The 18,435-nt window shown below is 38.4% G+C and overlaps 1 protein-coding gene across 1 annotated transcript in view; it reads left to right on the top strand.

The window, feature by feature from the left end:
* gucy1b1 (guanylate cyclase 1 soluble subunit beta 1) overlaps positions 1–18,435 on the top strand; it is a 28,505-nt gene that overhangs the window by 2,565 nt on the left and 7,505 nt on the right. The window contains exons 3-10 of the mRNA XM_088341756.1: positions 1,880–1,980; positions 2,906–3,024; positions 5,134–5,331; positions 8,939–9,169; positions 9,308–9,424; positions 10,929–11,062; positions 12,278–12,475; positions 17,419–17,656. Coding sequence (XP_088197882.1) covers positions 1,880–1,980; positions 2,906–3,024; positions 5,134–5,331; positions 8,939–9,169; positions 9,308–9,424; positions 10,929–11,062; positions 12,278–12,475; positions 17,419–17,656 — 1,336 coding nt within the window. The remainder of the gene's footprint in view (positions 1–1,879; positions 1,981–2,905; positions 3,025–5,133; positions 5,332–8,938; positions 9,170–9,307; positions 9,425–10,928; positions 11,063–12,277; positions 12,476–17,418; positions 17,657–18,435) is intronic.

The following is an 18,435-nucleotide window of genomic DNA, read 5'->3' as shown; positions in this document are numbered from 1 at the left end:
TTTTAGTTTACATAACAGCAAGAAAATAGCTGTTAGGCAAGACATAAATATAGTCTGCTGGCCCTCGTATGCAGCAATATGCAATCGGGGAAAATGGATCGCGGAATAGTTTTCACCCGCGATGCAAATTTTGAAGCGCCAAGTAGTAAGGAATTACAGTGCTGTATTTTATGTATTAAATTTAAAATCAAACCCAAAGTATCTACCCCATATAGGGTTTGAAAATTTAAACTACACCTACATTTCATGAGAACATTATATCGTAGCTGCTATTCTAAAAAAATGTATCTCCATTTGATGTCATTTTTGTTTTATGTGTGCTGTGAAAATCCCCCCAAAATAGCCAAAAAAGCCTGTAGCATGGGCACCAAGTAACACCCTATGAACACTTGAGGATACAGCAGAACAGTTTTGAATATAGCTTATTGTGATTTTCTAGGAAATTTGATTTCTAAGTGGCATGAGAAATAATTGTATCCTTCAAATAAATGTTCAATTCTTCAAAAACTTTTCAAATTAGCATATAATGAGTGAATATATATAATGAGTGAATATATATATATATATATATATATATATATATATATACATACACATATATGCATAGCCCACAAGACAGATATCCTATGATTACCCTACTTATTATTTTTACAGCCTGGTAATAACATAACAGAAACATAGTAACTACATAGTAATAATTTAAGTTGTTATTTCAGAAATTAATATCCAACTGGTAGCCCTTCGTTCTATTCAGTAACAAAAAATGTGGTTCTCAGCTTCAAAAAGGTTGGCATTATTAACTACCCGCTCAAAAATACTAAATCAAACTTGTGATAGTGGTTGTTAGATGTATAGCTGTATTTATTTTCCTACAATAATTATTGAGTCCTATTTTACTCTTTGTAGTATTCTGTGTGCAAAAGTTATGAACGCGTTTTGAATAATGGATATCAAGGTTGTTGTTTTTTTTAAACATCATTTCCTCATAAATTATTTGAAACAACAAAAACAAAGCGGGGCCACCAGGGAGCTAAAAGAGCAAGCTCTTTCCTGGGAGCGGAGCCTGAGAAAGAAATGGATTTTGAAAAATAGCCCAAATTTAGATTTGTGTTGGTGTTTATGTGGGCAAATTTGACGAAAAGGCTCTTTGCTGGCAATCAAGTGGGTGAACAGGATCAGAAACGCCAACTGAATGTGCAATTAAGGGGTTCGAATTCGTGGAATTTTCAATTTTTTAAAATCAGAAATTTAATAAGTTTTAATTTAGTTTGTGTGATGAAATTGGGAAAAAGTGTGGGAAAACCCTAAGGGTTCCCTCAAAGAATGTGGCATTTAAACGTGTTGCTTTTGAGCGCCTCCTATTCTATCGCAGCATAATGTCAACATGACATTTTTTTCAAGCACTTTTTCTCCGTTGCACCCTGAACCCACCGCGACCCGAACAGAAAAAAAAGTCGAAGCGAAAGTCAAGAGCAGCAGCTGTCTTGTGTAAATGTTTCCGAAGTTGTTATTCTTCTGGGTGCAGACATACTGCATCTCACGGATATCTCATCTACAATTTATCACCTTGCTTTTTTTTTTTACCCCCAGTTTTCCTACTTGGATCAGCTGAATTAACAAATTAATCTTGAATTTCCGTTTAAACCTTTTATGGTACGTTCTTTCCCCTTCTGTGTTATTATTCATAAATCACGTTTGTTTTCTCAGCCTAAGCAGGACTAATTACAATCTCATTGAGTTTTGTGCTGGATAACGACGCTGTAAATGACTGCGGAGTTTAACCTGATTAACAGTTTAGCTAACAGGTTCAATTAGGGTTTAATGTGCGATAGACATAAAGACATGTGAACATCTGTTTTGACATGAGTTTTGTCCTCAGGAGGGAAGCGCAACTCGACATTGAGGGTCAGTTCCTTGTTCGAATTATTTACGATGACACCAAAACGTACGATCTTGTCGCCGCTGCAAGCAAAGTCCTCAGTAAGTTTCATTTTGGATTTAACAAAATAAAATGTCACAGCCATATGTTATAACAATACTGGAGTTCATTTAAAATTCATTTGCAATCTATTGATATTGAAAACAATGCCGTAAAGAGATAATAGATTGAGTCAAATACGTAGATAGTAAGTGTCCTTGGGTAAGACACTGAACCCCTAATACCCCCAATAAGCAGGTTAGCGCCTTACATGGCTGCAAGGCCGCTATTGGGAAATGTGGAGCACGTTGTAAAGCGCTTTGGGAAGTCATTGACTTGAAAAGCGCTATATAAAATGCATATCATCATTTCATAAACATAATTCAAACTTTTTATAATAACGTTTCTGAAAACTTGAGCAGTAGGAATGTGGTCGCTTTTGTTAAAGGTGAGTTACGTCGTTTGACATATACTCAAAAAGTCGAAAGTGTCACGACCGGAACAAACAGGGGACCCAAATGCGTAACGTTCACACAACACTTTATTAAGGAATCAAGGGGATCCGGGAGATATGAGTAAACGATCTGGAGGAAATAGGGGTGGTGGTTTGGAGAGTGCTTTCATGTATTGACCGATTTTCCTAATCCATATCTTTTTTTTTAATGAATGAGGCTTTGTCACCACTAAGAGACGCTAACTAATACTCACTATCCATTTAAAGACATGCTACACAATTTTATTTTTTCTAAAAAAGTAAGGATATAATTCTTGATAAACCTCTATCTTAAAAAAGTAAAAAAAAACATGATGCAAGCGCATCAAATCCAGCCAACTAAAATAATTCCACTTGAAAATAAATTAGAATTTGTATTTATGACACCAACCTTTAGATTTTTGTGTAAATTCATCTAAATTTCCCAGCTAAATTTTTACCAAATCACAAAAGCAGCTCTACTAAGATCTCAAACTTCTTTTCTTGCATTGCAGAGATTGATGCAGGAGAAATCTTGCAGATGTTTGGAAAAATGTTCTTTGAATTTTGCCAAGAGTCAGGATACGACACCATCCTGCGGGTGCTGGGATCAAACGTTCGTGAATTCCTTCAGGTGAGTCTGTTTCTGAATTGAGATGCGAGACAGCCCGCTACGTAGATCTTGGCTGGCAGAAAGATACTTTTGCTTTGTTTTTGTTACTTTTTTTGCAACATTGACACAAGATTTTTTTAAACCAGGGTTGAGTCTGCCACAATATGGAATCTTCAACATGAAAACTGCTTCTCACACGATGCTTTTACATGTGTAATCAAGGAAAGACTTACTGGTATAGAATACAAAGATCCCTCGGTTTTTGCAGTTAACGGGGACCAGAACCACCCGCGAAAAGTGAAAATCCGCAAAGTAGCAACGCACCTTCATAAAAGCCCCCTAAGGGTTAAACTTACCACGAGACTACATCCTGACCAACTAAGAGTTCATGACTGTCACAAAATAGCAACTATATCTAAAAATACACACATAACACACGCAGTTGAATGAATGGTTTTATTGTTAAGAGTCAAGTCAAGTCATGTTTATTTGTATAGCCCTTAATCACAAGTAGTTCCAAAGCGCTGCACAGACCACAGATCATTGCAAACTACAAACTATTATTACACCATCCCCTGATCTAAAACCTACATGAGGGCAAGGAAAAACTCAAAACCTCAACATGAGGTAAATGACCAGGCTGCAACGGATGTTACAATAACAAAAAATACATAATAGACAGATATTGTCAATGTGAAATACAGGTCATTCACAAGCTATAGAATAGAAGTGTTTTTTAAGCCTAGATTTAAACAGTCCCAGTGAGGTTGCAGACCCAAACTCAGTGGGCAGAGCATTCCACAACACCGGGGCCCGAATGGAGAACTCTCTCTATCCTGCGGATATCTTCTTGGCTCTTAGAAGTAAAACGAAATTTGGAGGGCTTCTCTTTTCAGTGTAAGAAAGCAATTTAGAGAGCAGCTGGCTAGCTGCACGCTAGCATCGAGTATCCTCGAATGGAGTCGGATCCCCACGATGAATAAAATAAAACCATCCCAAATGTAGCGGTTTCCCATGAGTTATTGATCCAAGTTATCCGTTTAATGGCTAATGAACCTGGCCATATCTATCTATCTATCTATCTATCTATCTATCTATCTATCTATCTATCTATCTATCTATCTATCTATCTATCTATCTATCTATCTATCTATCTATCTATCTATCTATCTATCTATCTATCTATCTATCTATCTATCTATCTATCTATCTATCTATCTATCATGGTCATATCCCTTTAAGAGGGGTGACCGACAGCAAGACAAACACATACAATAAAAAAGAAAATAAAATGGGAAAAAAAAGCAAAAAACACGCACAAAATTTTTGGGACCATGGCCAGCCCAATTGACCAAACACCCAAACAAGTTAGGCACTTCGGCACCTAAGTTGGTCATGCTTTCGTCCCTCCAGATGAAATGGGACACCAGAAAGCGACCATGTCACTCGGGTCAGGTTGACACAACACACTCTTTTGTTCAACAGCAGGGCCCAACAGCTTTCACTGGTTTACCCCTGCCGCATCATACGGGTGCCCAGCCCATCCTTAAGAACGCGTCCACAATCCCACTATCCAATAAATTTCCTAAAACTCAAAAATAAGCACTCATTCTCTACATTCAAATAGTCAGAAATATGGCTACAAAGGTTCCTACCCCATAACAACATACTGTGGCAATATTGTAAATTCTCTTTGGTTTTCCACAATGTAGACACATGAATAAAACAATATAAATTGTGTTCAATACTTTTCAAAGTAAAATGAAGTCCTCCCAGTCGTCTCAATTCCATTGCGCTCTTCTGACTTTCCTTAGATTCCAGTATAAATGATGAATTATTTTTCAATGTATAGAGCTGCTAAAAGCGGCCGCCTTGGTTGCGGTGCTTCCTAGTCTGTTTACAGACTGACACCAGCCTATCAGAGACACATCAGCCTATCACGGCTGCGCACAACGACAGTCACACCCACCCTATAGCCTCGCTGAACACAATGCACAGTACAATGATATTAATGACAACAAAGACAAAATAAATTCATTTAAAAATCTGTGTAGGAATAAATCAGCAATGATTAAAGCGAGAATTCGCGAGGGGTCTCTGTATTGTATATTATTTCTTCACCCCCCTTAGAATTTGGACGCTCTCCACGACCACCTGGGCACCATCTACCCCGGAATGAGGGCTCCATCGTTCCGTTGCACGGACGCGGAAAAGGGCAACAACCTAATCCTCCACTACTACTCGGAGCGCGAAGGCCTGCAGGACATCGTGATTGGCATCATTAAAACGGTTGCACAGCAAATCCATGGCACAGAGATCGAAATGAAGGTCTGCATGCAATCTCTTTTCACCGCCTAATTTTACCTGGATGCTGTCTTAATTGTCAAGTGCAGAGGATAGAGAACATATGATGTGAAAACCAGTGACGTGCGGTTAGGTTCGGATTGATAAACCTACAGCTTTTTCATCATTTGACTGGCAAAACAAGAAAGTAATATATAAACTGTTAGATAGAAAAATAGTAAAATAAAGTAAATGCACTACTCCTTTTAAATAAAAACCTCAATTGATTACGTATTAATTCGTGGTTAGCGCGCACTATTGTATAACGCACACTAGAGGTCAGGCTTAAGAAAATTCAGCCAGACTCGACCTGGCCCTGCCCACAAGTATTAAAGCCCAGCCTGAGCCTGGCAAATTAACTTGGTTTGAGGGATCAAGGCCAAAGCGAACGCAAAATTTTATATTTGATTGACTTGCCATGGGGCAAGAGAATGCCTCACTCTGGATATATGCAGACGCTCATCACAATAATTCACGACATACTAATTGTATTTGGCGTTATTACTCATTGCACTCACCTGTTCCCGCCAGCTTCTGCTGGTTACCTGATTGGTTCCCCCTCCTATTTAAGCTCAGTGCTCTCACTCGCCCTTTGTCAGTCCGTCAGCGAACCTCTCTTTACACGAGGCAAGCATTTTGACTCTTGACTCCCATAGGTCCCATTTTGTCACCCGCATCCCACTCGTCTGTACGACCCGGTTTTTGACCCCGACCACGTTCTCATCTCCCGTCCCGGCTGACGACCCTTTTTTGGACGACCTACCACGTTCTGAACTCCCGTCCTGGCTAATGACCCACTTTTTCCCGTTTGACCACGTTACGATCTCCCGCTCCGGAAGATCCACTTCCACATTCCAAACACGCTTCGATTCCGTGTGCGGCTTGCTTCCCTCGTCCAGCGAGCACCGGATCGCTGGCGCTGGTTTTTCCTCTATATTTCAATAAACTTGTGAGTACCTTACGCACCTGGGTCCTCCTCCTGTTTTGGTCAAGTCAAGTCAAGTCATTTTTATTTGTATAGCCCTAAATCACGAAGAGTCTCAAAGGGCTTCACAGATTGTTACACTATATTACACAAACTATTTTCAACCGACAAGAGGAGTAGGTTATTCGTATGCAATGGAGTAGAAGTGAGTTTTAAGTTTAGATTTAAACATTTCCACTGAGGTTGCAGATCGAATCTCAGGGGGAAGAGCATTCCACAGCACCGGTGCCCGGATGGAGAACGCTCTCGAACCAGCAGAACACTTCTTTGCTCTCGGGATCATCAGAAGACCAGCACTCTCAGATCGTAGGCTTCGGACCGGGACATAGTGGCAGATCAGATCTGAAAGATAAGAGGGAGCAAGTCCATGTATGATTTTGTACAATACTAAGAGAACTTTGAAGTCACATCTTTGGCTAACTGGGAGCCAATGCAGGTTAGCCAAAATCGGTGTTATGTGATCGTACTTTTTTGTCCTAGTTAAAAGCCTCGCTGCGGCATTTTGTACCAGCTGAAGAGACTTGATTCTGGACTTCGGGAGACCGGAGAGTAGTGCATTGCAATAATCGAGACGGGAGGTAACAAATGCATGAATTATTGTCTTGACATTATTGTTAATATTCAGATTATAATGTGAAAATTTAGCAGTTTCAAAAATAAAAATCCAAAAACTGTGAAGCTAAAGGAGAAATAACTTAAACACTGAATAAATATAGGTTTTAATTTATATTACCCTGATCGCATGTCACCAGGGGAGACAGGAACACAGAAAAGGAAACGATGTAGTTTTTGGAAAATATCCGGGACAAGGGAGATAATTTTAGAACTTAGAAATCACCTCTCTTGCAAGCAGGTTTTTCAAGACGACTCCATTTATTTGAACTATTCTCATCCAGCGTTTTGACCCATATATATGCAAATGAGCCGCAGACAATCATGACAACGTTCTACCTTTCTGCCCCCAAATAATTTTATTCAGAGGAGAACATATATTAACAGCTTTTTTGTGTATGTCTGGTCAATGAAAGCATGAGAAGAGGAGAAAAAAAGGCAGACTCTTCTAATGCGAGACCCAATCTGGGGAAATATTAGCCACGGTTGCTGTGGAAACAGGGCGCAGAGACAGAGGCTTGACGTCATTGTGCCTTGTGCCAACACTGATTAATGTTGTTGGTGACGCTCTTAGTTTTTTTTATAAAAGACGTGAGATTAATGTATATCGCGCCGATAATGTTAAGTAAATAACTGAGACTATGTACAGCGATGATGACCTTACAGAAGAGCTACTAGCCGTGTCTAACCTATGGGACGTGGGCTAGAATTGGCCTGATAGTTATAACAGGCCCCTTGGCATAATTTTGGTTCAGATAGGTACAGTTTATGTTGAACACAGAACTTGTGATTCCTTTCTTCAATTAAAGCACATAATCAGAATCAAATCCTGCGGTCCGGATGTGGCCTGAGAGAAGGTTTATTGCGGCTCCTAAATTAATTTTGATACATTATTCAGGGTTTCGTACAGGTTCTTGACATCCTTAAAAACTTTAGAATTTTAATGATGCTATTTCGAGGTTTAAAAAGTGCTGGTATTTTGGGTGAAGTGCTTGTAAATACTTAAAATTGTTGGCATGTTTCCCAGCAGTCTGACTTGATCAACCACACATTAAATAAAAAAATAAAAAAACAAGTCTGCTTGAAAATCACTCAGACACGCCTGCTCTGGTGACTTTGCTTAGCCATTACATTTCTTCTTACCCGGGACTAACGGCATCTGGCGTTAGGTTATATGGCATTGTTGTGTGAAGTTTTATCCCCCCCTATAGGGTCGTGACAGGTGAAGAGACCAAGATGCCGGGTACTGGAGAAAATAGAAAATTGGCCTTGAAAGTAATTAATAACTGCTTGGATTCGGACTTAAAAAAGGTGTATGAACCTTGATTATTATATCATATACAGACGCTGCCCGACTTACGAACGAGATAGGTTTCGGACGATCGATGGTAAGTTGAATTTGTTCGTAAGTTGCTTCAGTGCTATATTTTGTAAGTAAGTTGGCTTGTATAAGTAACCTGTATTGTTTTGTACTAAATAATAAGCATTTAATAAAACAATATGCTGTATAAAGAAAAATAAAGTTAAGATTAACCTACTTTTGGAAGATGAGCTTCAAGAGTTAGGCGACTTCCTCCTCCATGGTAAAAAGTGGAAGAAAAAAAGTGATCCAACCATTTCTCAACTGCATCAAGTTTTCTTATTCCATTTTCATTTCAAAAGAAACGGCTCGCCTCTTCTTTACACTTTACACAACCATATTGAATAGATGCACGAGATATTAAACAATCAAAATGTCAAAGTTCTAAGCGCAATGGGGCTATCCATGAAAATTCAAAATCATTGAATTCAAAATCATTGAATTTTCATGGATAGAATATATGCAATCATGGAAATATAATTCCCCTGACTGCACGTCACTGGTAAACACCTTGTTGGTCAGAACAAAGAATGATTTTGAAAAGAGCATTGTTTTGAAACCTTTTATCACAAAATTTCACAGAACTACATTGTATGCCCCGACAAGGCTGACCTTATTTTGAACTCCAATTACAGATGATCCAGCCCAAAAGCGAAGAGTGCGACCACATTAAGTTCCTGATTGAGGAAAAGGAGTCTGAGGAGGAGGCCTTCTATGAAGACCTGGACGGTTTTGAGGAAAACGGCACACAGGAAACACGCATAAGCCCGTACACTTTCTGCAAAGCCTTCCCCTTTCACCTGATGTTCGACAGAGATCTGATGCTCACGCAGTGCGGCAACGCCATATACCGAGTGCTGCCTCAGGTCTGTTAGCTGTTAAACCGCAATCATGAATTGTAGGATGATCAGTTTTGACTTTTTAGAGGCGTGGGCTCAGTACTTAATTGTTTCTAATCTGGGGTGTCTGAATTATGCATGCTTTCATTTCCCCCCGCCTTTTAGCTCCAACCTGGGGCTTGCATCCTGCCGTCGGTTTTCTCCCTGGTCCGCCCACACATCGACTTCAGCTACCATGGCATTCTTTCCCACATCAACACGGTCTTCGTCCTGCGAAGTAAGGTAGGGCCATGAATAAGAAGGGCAGTGTTTCTCGTATCCAACGTTAAACAGAGCAAAGGTACAACAGCACTTCGACAGAAAATTTGCTTATTTTAGGTAGATGCTTTCTTATATTAAGGAGTGCCTTCAATAGTATTTTTCTGTTAAAATGAGGACAAAAACCCTTAAAATATCAAATGAACTTATGAAACGTACAATAGATCTTTTTTTTCATTAGAAGAATTACTTTTTACACCCATTAGAAATAACATACTTAAAGGGACAGGGTGTCTTATTTAGCGCCTCCAATTGGTAAAAAAATTCAAAAAATAAAATTCTTAAACAAGAGAATTAAAAAAAAAATTGCATTTATTTTGATATAACATGAGGCCAAAAAATGAGAAGAAAATGGTGCGGTTTCATCACTTTGATTCTCTAGTTTGTATTTTTCCTTTATATATATATATATATATATATATATATATATATATATATTTATGTATATATGTTAAGAGTTACGAAAAATGCTAGATACGAACATTTCTCCGAGTACACCACAGTACTGTAGTGCTTTTTTCCGCCGCGTGGCGCTGTGAGAGCTTACGCAGCATCCACCCTGAAGTAAACATCCAGCTTCCTCTTTCCAGTTCGTGTGTAAACATTCTGTATTGTAGCTCCATCGCGCCTAGAACTTTGACATTTTTATTGTTTAATATCTCTTGCATCTATTCAATATGGTTAGTGTAAAGTGTAAAGAAGAGGCGAGCCGTTTCTTTTGATATGAAAGTGGAATAAGAAAGCTTGATGCGGTTGATAAAATGGTTGAATCGCTTTTTTTCGGCCACTTTCTACCACGAAGGAGGAAGTCTTGAAGCTCAGCTTCCAAAAGCAGGTTCATCTTAACTTTATTTATCTTTATACAGCATATTGTTTTATTAAATGTTTAATACATGGATATATATGGATATATATATATGGATATATATATATATATATATATATATATGTATGTATGTATGTATGTATGTATGAATGTAAAATAACTGATATTATTGTCACATTGCAACAACTACATAAAATGCATTCTCTTGTATCTATAGCAAAGCTAAATACAATGTTAGCCAATTGCTTAATTAAACAACTTTGCAGTCAGTGGAATACTGAATTTATAGTAATATTTTCTCAGTGCAGTTTGTTGCTATGATAAATTGGGGCAAAGCACCTCAACTACATTTAAACAAGTATGTTTCAAAACTAAATGTTCAGATTAAGTGTCAAAAGTTGCCGTTACAATTAATGTATTTCTTTAACTGAATGAGAACATATTGTATCGTCATTCCACTATTATAATGACATGAACAAAAAGTAGCATTTATTATGTAAAATTATATTTGGTATGTTATTCACAAAGAGTTGCTTTGCACTTAAAAATAAAAAGCGAGGTGAAGTTGCACCTCATTTTTAGACTTGTTTTGCACAAGAAGATTAAATGAAATATTCATAAGGGGCGGTGTTACCCCGGCAGGAGGGTCTTCTAAATGTGGAGACGGTGGAGAATGAGGACGAGCTAACGGGGGTTGAGATCAGCTGCCTGCGCTTAAAAGGACAGATGATTTATTTGCCCGAAGCCGAGAACATCCTCTTTCTTTGCTCGCCCAGGTAAATTTACTACGTACCTCAATGTTCAAAGGCCATTCTTAGTTTCTTGTGTTTGCCGTGTATTCATCCCCCCGCCCCCAGTCCAAATGTTTGCAAGCACACTAACACATCTGAGCGAGCATACCTGCAAGTTACTGACAAGATACTTTTGTCACTTCTATTAGCTTTGTTGCTGTTTGTTAAAGCATTTTATTTATTGGAAACAGGAGTGCAGAGTTCAAGAAAGCTTGTCCTCATTGATAGAAGATATTTTTACAGCAGAGAACAAAAGATCGTTCACCTCGCTGTAGGTTGCTACGCAACATGAAATAAAGATAAAACAGAGGGCAGAGAAAGTTCATGTGATACTCATTTGCTCATATCCTGCAAAAGACCTCTCGAAACTCAGTAAAAATACAGTAGAACCCCAGAGTAATACATTAATCTGTTTTGAGGTGGGGATCGTAAAGTGAAATAGCCGTACAGCGTATAGCAGGGAATAGGAACCAATGGAAATTAGCTAATGCATTCCGAACCACAGTGCCACATATAAAAGCATTAAAATGACAACATAGTACACAGTTAGTACTCCTCATGTGTCATATATATGTATACGATAAGATAAAATCATACAAACATTTACATTTAAGGCAAAAATCAAATTGTATCTACCTTATCAACCTGAATTGACTTGAGCTGGTATAGTGGAGTGGCAGGTGGCTGCAGATGAGCAGTGGGGAAAGCTAATTTAAATGAAACTAAAAGCAGACCAGCATTTTATATGAGGCCGACCAATAGTAAACAGGCATAATTCGCAGTCATACGCATAAACACAGCAAAATTGGAATTTAGGACATTTTTGGCCATGTTTTCTGCTGTGTCATGAAAAAGCCATAAAGAGGGGTTAAAAAATTATTATTATAGACAATAAAGTGAAAACGTCGTAAGGCTGATCTCTAAGCTCTCGGCTACACGGAACACTTAACTCCCCTTTCCCCCTTTTGTTTTTCGGTGTACAGCGTCATCCGCTCTTTAGATATGGGCCGGACCTTGCCAATGACACGCAGCAGCTTTTGTGTAACAATAAAGATAATAAAGCCTAAATCACAGGGGAAAATCTACTACACTCATTTCGGGGTCTTTTCGTTTCCTCCCAAATGATGTTCTTTTTTTCATATTTAACACAACTATCACTTAATGATTTAACAAAATCATAAACCCAATGTGTCTCTTAAGCGTGATGAACCTGGACGACTTGACGCGAAGGGGCCTTTACCTGAGCGACATCCCGCTTCATGATGCCACGCGGGACCTGGTTCTGCTGGGCGAGCAGTTTCGGGAGGAGTACAAGCTGACTCAGGAGCTGGAGATCCTCACAGACCGCTTGCAGCATACACTGCGGGCCCTGGAGGATGAAAAGAAGAAAACTGACAGGTCATAATGGTTTCTTTTCAAGATCTTTAAAATAAATAAATAAATAAAATAAAAGGTAAACTGGAAACCAATTGATTTTAAAAATAATTTTGGTTATGTAAGAAAAATGCAGCATTTCCCAGACTCCAAGGTGCACCTGGATTTAAGAAGCACTTTCAAATTACTGGCTAGTTTGAGGTTTTTAATTGCGCCTTGTAGTCCCAAAAAATGCAGTGAATATATTCCAATTATCCTAGTGAAATAGAAACAATGTGTTTGGAAAATAGGAAGAGAGTTTGTCACTTCTACAAAGAATAGATTCTAACACCATCCTTGAAATTTGCCGAGGTGAAGTAGAGTACATTTGCACTTCAAACTTCAAAAATTTTAATGTACCGTATTTTCCGGATTATGAGGGACAATGTTAATAAAGTGCACTTTTCTGGCAATTTTGGGGATTTTGAAGTGCGCCCTCAAGTCCGGAAAATACGGGAATACTTGAAATGAGTAAAAATATGTTGCAGGATAGCAAAACATATTTGTATTTGAATTGTACACAAGCTTATTATTATGGACAGAATAACTATATAAATATTTATATTTATGTATATATAATAAAACAAAAGTTTTTTTTAATCATTTTACATTATCTAGCTTTAGGGGTTTAAAAAAACTTAAAATTAGCAATATTATCCATCCATCCATTATCTCCACCGCTTATCCTCAGTAGGGTCACGAGGGTGCTGGAGCCCATCCCAGCTATCTCCAGGCAGTGGGCAGGACACCCTGAACTGGTTGCCAACCAATCGCAGGGCACATAGAGACAGACAACTCACTCGCTCATTCACACCTAGGGACAATTTGGACCGTCCAATTAACCTAGCATGCATGTTTTTGGAATGTGGGAGGAAACTGGAGTGCCGGGAGGAAACCCACGCAAGCACGGGGAGAACATGCAAACTCCACACAGGAGGTTGAATATCATGTCCTTAGAACTGTGCCGCACACGCGCTAACCACTGCACCGCCATGCTGTAGCAATATTATCTGTAATCTTGTTTTTAAAAAAGCATAAAATAAATCTGCCATATGCTACATTATATTTTTATTAAGTAGAATTCTTGGGTATAAGATAAGTAATACTTAAAATGAGCAAAAATATGTTGCAGGGCGACAACTATATTTCTAATTAAAATGTATACAAGCAACTATTATGCACATACTTAAATACATATTTTTATATTCATGTTAGCGTATTTTTTAAAGTAAATATTTTATTTGTTGTAAAAATAAGGAATACAATATCATATATTGGTATCATTTTGATTCAAAATTGTGTTATTTACTCAAAACAATTATTGAAATAAATAATGCTTTGAAAGTATGTTTTATTTTTCTTATTTTACGAAAATAGTTTTAGGGGTTGAATTAAAAATACATCTAAAAATAAATGATCTGTTATTGATCATAATAAATCATAATAATATAAATCATAAAAATAAGTCTGCCATATGCTTTATTTTCTTCTTTATTTTAGTTTCAATTTTCCCATTTTTTCTTGGATTTTTACAGAAAAAGAAAGAAAATAATTCACAATGAGCAAACTTACCTGCCAGCCTAGTCATATTTTATATCTTTATTTGTTCTATGCAATCATGCTCATCACTCGGTAAGCCTTGATTTCCCCACGTCAAATTCAAGTATTTTTTTAAAATAACATAAAACCTACGTCCAATTATTTATTAAATTATCGTGAAAGTACAGAACTGTAAATAATCAATGCCTGGGAACCTTAAACATTTTGCACTGCCTCATGAATTACTGAAAAGGAAAACACTTTTGTCTGTCTCTTGAAAAGGTCACAGAGAACAGTGGACCTCCCCAAACAAATGGAAAAAAAACCTATTGATATAATGTCACAGTTTTTTCTTTGTTAATAATAAAAAATGTGAACACAAAATATCCTCAGCGGTGATCCAATCTGCAGTTAATATCACATTTTTTTGTGTTCGTGTAGCTCCTGTGTTACATTTTGCCACGAGTGTCTCATAAATACTGATAAATGCTATTCAAGTGTCAGCAAGGTGAGAGTCTATTGATTCCCAGTGAGTCTGACCTTCCGCTAAAGGCTCGGCTTTATTCGTCTGGTTGGAGCTGAGCAGCACAAAAAGTAAAATAAATAAATAAAACCACTTGTCAGTGCCGTGTTAGTAATATCAATGTTGTCAAGGCTTTCCTCTTAGTACTTCATAAAAGCACAATTGTGTAATGGTACAAAAACAAATGGTGTCTTACAATGGCTATCTATCTATCTATCTATCTATCTACCCTGGTTATATCCCTCAAGAAGTGTGACCGACAGCAAGACAAACACATACAAAAACAAAGAAAATTAAAAAAGGGGAAAAGTAGCAAAAAACACAACATTTCTTCGACCATGGCCAGCCCAAATGCCCAAACACCCAAACAAGTTAAGCACCTCGGCACCCAGGTTGGTCATACTTTCGTCTCTCCAGGCGAAACGGGACACAAGAAAGCGGCCGTGTCACTCGTGTCAGGGTGACGCAACGCACTCTTCTGTTCTACAGCAGGGCCCGACAGCTTTCACTGGTTTACCCTTGCCGCATCATACAGATGCCCTTCCCATCCCTTAAACACCTGTAAACATAGCACTATCCTTTCACAACACCACTCCACTTATTCTTCTCATCAAAAAGAGCTCGAGCTTCAACTATATTTGGACCTCTTTCCTGCAGTGCACTCATAACACCATCCATCCACGTCAATCGCGGCCTTCCTTTTGGTCTCCTTCCATTTACTTCGGCTCTGTAGATCCTCTTCAACATTCGCTCCTCATCCATCCTCTCCATGTGTCCAAAACAACCGAGTACTCTCTTATCCACAGGCTTGATCAGTTCCACTACTACTCCAGTTCTGTCCCTCACAATTTCATTTCTCAATCTATCCAATCCTGTCACTCCTAACATACTCCTCAAACACTTCATCTCAAAAACATTAAATGTCCTTCTTAAATCTGTTCGTTCAGGCTCCAAGTCTCTACACCATACAACACAGTCGGCACAATCACACTCTCATACAGTCCCCTCTTAACATCGATACTCATACTCTTGTTGCTCATCACTCTCCTCAGAGCACCCAAAACCTTGCTTCTTTGGTTAACTCTGTGCAATACCTCACACTCAATTCCACCAACTGCAGCCACATCACAACCCAAGTACCGTATTTTCCGCACTATAAGGCGCACCTAAAAGTCTTAATTTTTTTCAAAAGCTGACCATGCGCCTTATAATACAGTGCGCCTTATATATGGCTCAATATTAAATTCCCAAGGTTTCGCAACTTACTCAACGGCCGCCGACTTGATTTTACCCCGAACAAGGAGTAGTCCGCGGTGTATGCTGGCATTTATATACCGGCGTTTTCATTGGCTAACCAATGTGTCAATCATCATTTGCCACTCCATCACGTGAACACTTCACCAGCTTACTCTTCCCAACATTCACACATAACTTACGCCTATCACACACTCTTCCAAACCCCATTACCAACCTTCTCAATATTTCCTCAGAATCAGCCAGAAGCGCAGTGTCATCTGCAAACAACAACTTACAATGACACAAGAGTTATTTTGTATTTCTTGAAATTCAGTGTTTTTCAAGTAGTGTGCCATGAGAACTTGTTTAGAGTACAGCAAGAATATGCCCAACGTTATATTTGCAACAACAAAAAAAACATGCCATTGCTCAATATTGTTGCTTTCTGACAGTGATCAGGCGAGTAACTGTAACATTCGTCTATAGCAGAATACAATTGATTTCTTTTTATATACCTATATTCTGCTCATGAGGTAGAACAGTATAAACGTATTTTATTTGAGGAAGTTGCATTGCAGACAAGTATAAAATACGTATATCAAAAATCTTGCACACAGGTTTGCTGATCTCAATTGTGATTTTTACCTAAAAAAATGTATGTTATATTTAAGATCAATTTTGCTGATTTTAAGTTTTCTTTTTCTAGAAAAACAAAGAATATATGCTGCATAAAATAATAAAATATATCAAACAAAGTAAAATTCTTGCACATACATTACCATTAAAATGTTTAGGGTCACGCACACAATCATGGGTTTTCCCAAAAAGCCGCCCTTTTTGTTGATTTGCAAAAGAAATAGAAGGTATAGTCAAGACATTGAGAATGTTAGAAATAATTATTTGTAAGAAAAAAAATACCGTCCAGACTTTTGAATGGTCGTGTACTTATGCTCACTTTAATCATTGTATTTTACAAAAAAAGGTTCTAGAAAGTTAGAACACAGTAAAAACATTCTGTCCATGTTTTTTTTGAAAAGCATTGTTTAGATATTGGAGGTATCACCAATGTAAAAAGACGTTTTTCTCAGAAAAGTGTCTTGGAAACGATTATTTTCTAGAAACTTTACCAAACAGTGGTAAAATTTAGAAACATCTTTTTTTTTTAAAAACTTTTTTAATACGTCCTATGCTTAAGAAGCTACAAGACTAAATCTTCTGTAGGCCTTCAAAAATGAACCAAAATGGCAAAACTTGGTTGGCACAGCCTGTGCCAGTAGAGAGAAACACCTAGAATTGTATGAGTTTGTGCCTTGGCTCCAAAAGGTTGGGTAGCACTGCTCTAAATTTAAAGAATAAGACCAAAAAGAGATTTATTTGGGATTGATCCACATTAAAACATAAAGCCTCCACTGCAAATATTGTTGGAACCCCCTAAAAGCTTTGTGCAATACTCTTTTACTGTGGCCGTGCGGTTGCCATAGAAACACCATCCTTTATTCTAGCATGATGTACTGACCAAACGATGATGGTGGGTGAGATCATAAAAGCGTCCAATCTGTCCACTCGGCAACACATTCCCTTGCCCTCTGCAACTTTTCATTTTCGTCTCCTTTTTTCTCTGCTTTCTTAGATTGCTCTACTCGGTCCTGCCGCCGTCCGTCGCCAATGAACTGAGACACAAGCGTCCCGTCCCGGCTAAGCGCTACGATAACGTCACGATTCTGTTTAGCGGCATCGTGGGCTTCAACGCCTTCTGCAGCAAGCACGCCTCTGCCGAGGGCGCCATCAAGATCGTCAACCTGCTCAACGACGTTTACACTCGATTCGACATCTTGACCGACTCGCGGAAGAACCCTTACGTCTACAAGGTTGGGTATACAATCGATGAATTACGATATTAAAGGGACAGTGTGTTTGATTTCACCACTAGATGTCGCTGTATGGTGTAGTGCAGGAGTGTCAAACTCTCTTTAGCTCGGGGACCACATGGTAATAAACAAACATTCTCACGGTCTAGTCAGTTAAAAAGAAAGAAAGAGAGCAAGAGGAGGAGAAAAAAACAGAGAAAAAGAAAGAGAGAAAAAAACTGAGAAAAAGTTATAGGAAGAGAGAGAGAAAGATATGAAAGAGAAAGAAAGAAAGACAGTGAGAGATTGTAAGAAATACAGAGAGACAAAGAGAGAAAGAAATACAGAAAGAGAGGTAGATATAGAGATAAGGAAAGTGACATAAAAAGAGAAGCAAAAAGTGAGAGAAAGAGAAATAGAATAAAAAGATAAATATAGAAGAAAAAAGAAAAGAGAGAGAAAAATAGGGAGACACAGTGAAACAAAGAACCGAGAATAAAAGACAGAAGAGAGAGAGAGAGAGATAAAAAGAGAGAAAGACAGATACAAAGAGAAAAAAGAGGAATTGAGAAGATAGGAGAAAGGGGCGGCAGTAGCTCAGGAGGTAGAGCGATCGTTTTAGGATTAAGGGATCCCAGTTCGAATCCCGGCTTGTCCGTGTTACATGTCGAAGTGTCCTTGGGTAAGACATTGAACCCCCAATTACCCCCAATAAGCAGGTTAGCGCCTTACATGGCTGCACAGATCACGGCCGCTATTGGGAAATGTGAAGCACAATGTAAAGCGCTTTGGGAAGTCAT

This window comes from Urocampus carinirostris, chromosome 8 (genome assembly GCF_059441175.1).
Source record: "Urocampus carinirostris isolate Australia breed hairy pipefish chromosome 8, RoL_Ucar_1.0, whole genome shotgun sequence".
Classification (NCBI taxonomy): Eukaryota; Metazoa; Chordata; class Actinopteri; order Syngnathiformes; family Syngnathidae; genus Urocampus; species Urocampus carinirostris.
Note: the sequence above shows the minus strand (reverse complement) of the source record. Positions and strands in the feature narration are given on the sequence as shown.